The 6,383-nt window shown below is 27.6% G+C and overlaps 1 protein-coding gene across 2 annotated transcripts; it reads left to right on the top strand.

The window, feature by feature from the left end:
* Positions 1-1,067: 1,067 nt before the first annotated feature.
* Positions 1,068-6,029, top strand: LOC124919720 (glutamine synthetase nodule isozyme-like). Of its 2 annotated transcripts, none has more exons than XM_047460039.1 (11): positions 1,068-1,140; positions 2,044-2,084; positions 3,105-3,208; positions 3,287-3,335; positions 4,266-4,372; positions 4,497-4,584; positions 4,679-4,807; positions 4,958-5,032; positions 5,142-5,195; positions 5,595-5,792; positions 5,877-6,029. In XM_047460039.1, exons 1-11 carry the CDS (start codon positions 1,068-1,070, stop codon positions 6,027-6,029), a joined length of 1,071 nt encoding a protein of 356 aa, XP_047315995.1. The 2 variants fall into 2 exon arrangements, with proteins under 2 accessions (XP_047315995.1, XP_047315994.1); XM_047460038.1 differs by having other exon boundaries at positions 3,287-3,371.
* Positions 6,030-6,383: the final 354 nt, after the last annotated feature.

The raw sequence follows: 6,383 nt of genomic DNA, 5'->3' as shown, positions 1-6,383 counted from the left end.
TTTAAAAAAATGAGAATTTAAGATCTATTAGAAATAAAAATGGATAAAAAAAAAGAAATAAAAAAGAAAAACTAATATAAAATTAATAAAAAATTTAAGAATAAAATAAATTATTTGGTTTAATTAATATAAAATAAGGAGAGAAAAATATATTAATATTTAATTTATAAATATATAAATATAAAAATTAAAATTAATTATGGTTACTAAAATAGGTTAAATGAGTAAATTTTTGATAGTACATATCTTTAAATAAATTTTATTAGTACATACATCTAAATAAGCTAGTTCTACCAGACTTTTTTCCATAATTTTATTATAATGTAATCTTACTGAAAACATAACAAATTTTTTCTATCTTCTCTCTCCACTTTTTATCATTTTTTTGGTTTAAATATCTCTCCTAAACTCTATATATAATGAAAGATTAATTAATTTAATATATTATTTATTTCAAAAATACAAAATAAAGACCTCATTATAGAGAAATAAAAATAAAAACCATTAAAATAAAGAATAAAAAGAGAAAACTAATTAGTAAACCCAATCAAACAAACAAGCTTAATTATCCGTTTGGAAAGGCACCGATCAAACCGCAGCAACGTGGTTACCGTGTAAACAAACCAGATGTAATCATCACATGATGCCTTGAAAAATGTAAAAATTAAACATTTTGTGAAGCTGCAGGTAGAGTTATTAAGATTTCAGACAAAAAAAAAAAAACAATATATTAAAAATAGATATATAAAGACAAATGGCTTGGGAATATGAAAAAGTTAATTAATTCTGAATAATCCATATCTTTTTGGGAAACTACTAGGTCTAAGCAAGTCTTATCATCATAGAATTTTTTTTTTAAAATATATTTGAGTAAATAATTTTGATGAAGAATAAAGAGTTAATAGTTTCAAATAAATAACATCAAACATGTCCTTAAGTAGTGTTGATAAAGTATAAAGAAGAGAGGATACACTCGTCTTCTTCTTCCTTTTTATTTATGTAGAGAGAGAAACCCTTGATTATTATTAAGTAAGAATTTTAGTTTGAATAAACTTCATTATCCAAATATGTCGTTGGTTTCAGATCTCTGCAATTTAGATGTTACCCAAATCACTGACAAGATCATTGCCGAATACATATGGTAATTAATAATACTTCATTTCTTTCTTTTTCAATTATATTACTGTTTTTTTCACTCTGTTTTCTCTTTTCAATATCATCTCTTCTTTCTTTTCTTTTTTTCCACCACCTTTTTTTATTAAATCAATTTAATTTTCATATGGAATGATCTTTGGGTTTTTTTCGTGGAAACAATGGCAAAATTTCGGTCGGTCGGTTATGTGATGCTAAAAATCGTCTAATAAGTCCACTAAACTTAATCCTTGTTTTCAATTTGGATACATAAATTGGTATTAAAATTCTAAATCTCACCCACTAAGACAATGGCAAAGGGTGATTTCTCCTTACAAAGTAAGAGTACTAAGAAATTAAATTTGAGTTCGATTTCCCTTAAAAACGTTTTGAGTTCTGAGTTCGATTCCCGCCTTAAATTGAAAGTGATTCCTGTGAAATTAAGGCCTTAAATTACGGGTTCATGAGAAACAAATATTTACAATTTCACACGAATTACAATTTTTTTTTTTGAAAATATTATTAAGATATCTAAATAAGTATAAGCTCAAATGCTTAAATTTTAATTCTCTGTAAATTTCTAAATAAATAAATAAAATGACTGGTTAAAAATTGCATTGAGTTGAATTCAGTGTAACTATTTAATTTTAATTCTTAATTTTAAATGCCCACTAACCTATAAATTAAAATTAAACACTCATTAAATTTCAATTATCATATTATCAAACACACCTTATTTTATTTTGTTTTTATAGAATTTTTTAAAGAATTTAGAAACTTTGACATAAACTAACCTAATATTACACTCAATTTTAAACTAGTACATCTTAAATGATTTTGATTCTCTCTTTAGAAAAAAGCCCTTTTATTTTCTTCTCTTTAAAATTTTATGTTCTTCCTTTTTGTTGATCGGGATCGGTGGGTCTGGTACAGACATACGAAGCAAGGCCAGGGTATTTGTCTTTTTCCTTTTTTCAACATATATACATTATCCTTATTATTTTTTATTATTAGTTCCAATATTAACCATTATTTTATTGTTTTAATGTTATTTTATTATAAATTTACTAAATTAATATTATATATTTACAAATTAAATTAAACATAATAAATTATAAAAAAATAGTAATAGTAATATTATTATTATTATAATTAGTAGTATTTTTATATTGTAGTATTTAAAGTAATTAAAATAAGTTTATTCTAGAGTTTTTTTTTTAATTTAAGTTTTAATTTCTTTATTAATAAATTATTTATTTTTTTTCTAGAAAAAATAATAATTAAAATAAATTTATATTTTATCAAAATGAAAATATATATTATAATTAACATTTGTTACAAATCCAATTAAAACTATATAATAATTAAAATTATTAACTAATAATGTATATATTAAATAAAACTAAAATAATAATAATAATAAATGAATTACAATAATTAAAACAAAAAAAAACACTAATATAATCTTTGGAAGGGTAAACATATCTTATATTTTATATTTCTAACATATTTATACTTAAAACAAAATATAATATCACATACATATCATCATGGAAACATCATATTAAATGACTAATATGGGATTGTTTTTATTTAAAAAGATTGACACACATACATATTTGGTAGATAAAAAGAAAAATTAGATTAAATTCAGAAAAACTCGTACACAGATTCATATATTCATATACTTGTCAAAAATAGTTTAAGTGACAAAAGTCTTTTTGTATAGACCAAAAATGTTCGATTTACACTAAAAATGTCAAGATCCTTCCCCGATTAACATAACGTCGTCTATTGACACTTGAAAAAACTGCTTTCATTATTTAATTGAAGAGTCGTGTCAGCCATCCCAAACAATTAAGTCGGGTCACAACAAAAAAACTATATTTTATAATGTAATTGCTACCAAAAGACAATTTGACTAACTAAATAAACATGGTTTTCACTATTTCTTAATATTTTCATTCATTCAGACCATCAATAAACCTGTTACTGACCCTGCAAAGTTACCAAAGTGGAATTTCGACGGTTCGAGCACTGGTCAAGCAGTTGGACAAGACAGTGAAGTCATCTTATAGTATGTTTTAGAAATCACCCAACACGTAATATTTTTTGAAAAGTGAGATTTTTCATTTGTGATTTCTCTTCTGCATAGTCCTCAGGCAGTGTACAAGGATCCATTCAGGAGAGGCAACAACATCCTTGTAAGAATTTTCTCTCTTGATTATATGATTTTACCTGTTTAAAGGGTGAAATAAGTAAATACATGGCTTTGGAATTTGGTTTCATTGATAATTTTTAATATTCAGCATTTATGTTATGCATTACTCTGTTCTCAACATTCGAAAAAAGGTCTAATTACATTCTTTATAGAATATTAGTCACCTTTGGATTATCAATTTACAACAAAAAAAAAAAGGGTGTGTACAATAATTTTTGAATCCATTATTTGACATATATGGATTGAGCGCAACATATATATCTTTTTTGGGCAATAAAAGTTCAAAATTATGTGTGAAGGCAAAATGATCATATTCTCATCAAATGTAGATATCGATTTTTTAGCAGATTTCTTACTTATATAGCTTATTACAGTACTTGTTTTGAGGTGATTTTTCCACCATTACCACATATTTATTTCTTTTGTTATCGGTTCTATCAACTTATGTTGTAGTGTAATTGAGGCACCCTCTAATTCTTTTAAACTAGTTGCGATTTTCATGATCACATATTAATCAAATTATTCTATCCTTTTAATTAAGTTAAAGAAAATACTTGGTTCATTAAATGCCTTAATGCCTTTTTTATACTAATAATGAATTGGGGTATACTTTTTTTTAAATGGTCCGGGTACGAAGATTTGAACATTTGACCTAAAGAACATGAATTTATTCGTTCTGTCACTAAATTATAAGTCTCCACAATGAAATATGTATACTCTATTTCATGCATATTAATCCTCTCAAGACATACATATATCATAAACAACAATCTCACATGCTCAAAGATAAACTAGTCATGATGTCTATTTTGGTTTAACCCTGTAAGTAATAAATTAGCCTTACCTATATCAGGCCATTTAAGAGATAAATTGGTCATATATCCATTTTTAGTTCTTAATATTTTTGGTTTAGGTGTTATGTGATGCATATACTCCATCTGGGGAACCTATTCCCACTAACAAGAGGCACAATGCTGCCAAGATTTTTAACCATCCTGATGTAGCTGTTGAGGAACTCTGGTAAAACCTCTTTACCCTCTTATTTTGTGGGTAAAAAATTATTGATTGTCCTTATGGTTTTGGTATTATAATAGTTGTTTTTTTTTTCAACTTTTATTGTTGTTGTCTTAATGTATTCATTCAGGTATGGAATAGAGCAAGAGTACACTTTATTGCAGAAAGATGTGAATTGGCCATTAGGTTGGCCTATTGGTGGCTTTCCTGCACCTCAGGTTAAATCCATTCATCAAAATATATAGATTCTAAATCTATAATAAGGGTTTTTGTTTTCCTTAAAGAAAATTGATCTGTGAAATTTATTAATAGGGACCTTACTACTGCGGTGCTGGTGCAAACAAAGCGTTTGGCCGTGACATAGTCGATGCCCACTACAAGGCGTGTCTTTTTGCCGGAATCAATAATAGCGGTATTAATGCAGAAGTGATGCCTGGACAGGTAAAAACAATAACACAATAACTGAGTTTTTCAATTTTTCAATGATAGAGCGCAATAACTCATGGTCAAAGTTCGAATTTCCATGTCCTGCACTATTTAAAAAAGAAGGATGTTTTTAATTGTCATAATAATTTCATCTTTGTTATATAGTGGGAGTTTCAAGTTGGTCCATTAGTGGGTATTGATGCTGCTGACCAATTATGGGTAGCCCGTTACATTTTGGAGGTAATTAAGGGATCAAATTTCCTTCATTTTCCAAATTTAAAGTTAATAAATTCATATATATACATGTTTGTTTAAGAACTAACTTCTTGTTTGTACTAATTATCAACAGAGAATCACTGAGATAGCTGGTGTGGTGCTTTCTTTTGATCCTAAGCCTATCCAGGTCATTATTATTATTATTTTTAAATAGAGAAGTTGTATTAATAAACTAACATTAGTATGTTTAACAAATACATTTAAACAGGCTAGGCGGTTTTGGGGTTATTTTGATATTCAATAGGTTGTTTTAAAAAAAATTATTCGAAATAAATGATTGAAAAGTGAGTTATTTGAACGTTTTAAGTTGACGTGAGTGTACATCACTGTGGGGGGAGTCACACACTAGCTTCGTAAATTAAAAAAACTAAATTAATTAAAAAAAGTGAGGTTATTTGATTAGCCCAATCCTCAAGGTCTGCCTTTAAGGTCTTCCCTTCAAATAACCCAAACTGAATTGACCCAAGTTAAAACACATATATTTAAAAAGATAATCCATAAAAAAATGTTTACATATTTTTTTCAGGGAGAGTGGAATGGAGCTGGTGCACATACAAACTATAGCACAAAATCCATGAGAAGTGATGGAGGAATTGATTTGATTAAAAAGGCCATGGAAAAGCTTGGTTTGAGGCACAAAGAGCACATTGCTGCCTATGGAGAAGGCAATGAACGTCGTCTAACAGGAAAACACGAGACAGCCGACATCAACACCTTCTCATGGGTAATGCACATTTGGCAAACTTGTCCAATTTTGCATTTAAAATTTGAATTCTTACCGATTTTATGTTGTTTGATCATGTGGTAGGGTGTGGCAAATCGTGGAGCGTCAATTAGAATTGGTAGGGATACGGTGAAGGCGGGCAAAGGGTATTTTGAGGACAGGAGGCCAACTTCGAATATGGATCCTTATGTTGTCACCTCCATGATTGCGGAGACTACCATCCTTTGGAAGCCCTAATTGTTAGGAGTTGATGATATTGTGTAGTATGGTATGTTTATTTGGTCATGATGAAGATACATTTTCTAATGCTTGTATGTTTTGATTTTGGCTTTGTTTTCAAATGACACTAATAGTTAGTTCATGTAAACTGATGTTTTATGTTTGGAGAAATAAGTTCTATTTTATAGAGTGTGATTTTGGTTAAGTCACCTATTTGGAAATACTTTTTGAATATAAGTATGTGAATATATCTACTTAAGTTATGCTTAATAGTATTATCTCATAAAAAATAATATATAATTGAGATATATACTTGATAAAAATAATGTTTATAAAAGAACTCACTAATATACTTCAAGCGGGCTTCTTAAG

Source organism: Impatiens glandulifera, chromosome 1 (assembly GCF_907164915.1).
Source record: "Impatiens glandulifera chromosome 1, dImpGla2.1, whole genome shotgun sequence".
Lineage (NCBI taxonomy): Eukaryota > Viridiplantae > Streptophyta > Magnoliopsida > Ericales > Balsaminaceae > Impatiens > Impatiens glandulifera.
The sequence above is the reverse complement of the archived record's forward strand: the minus strand, read 5'-3'. Positions and strand labels throughout refer to the sequence as shown.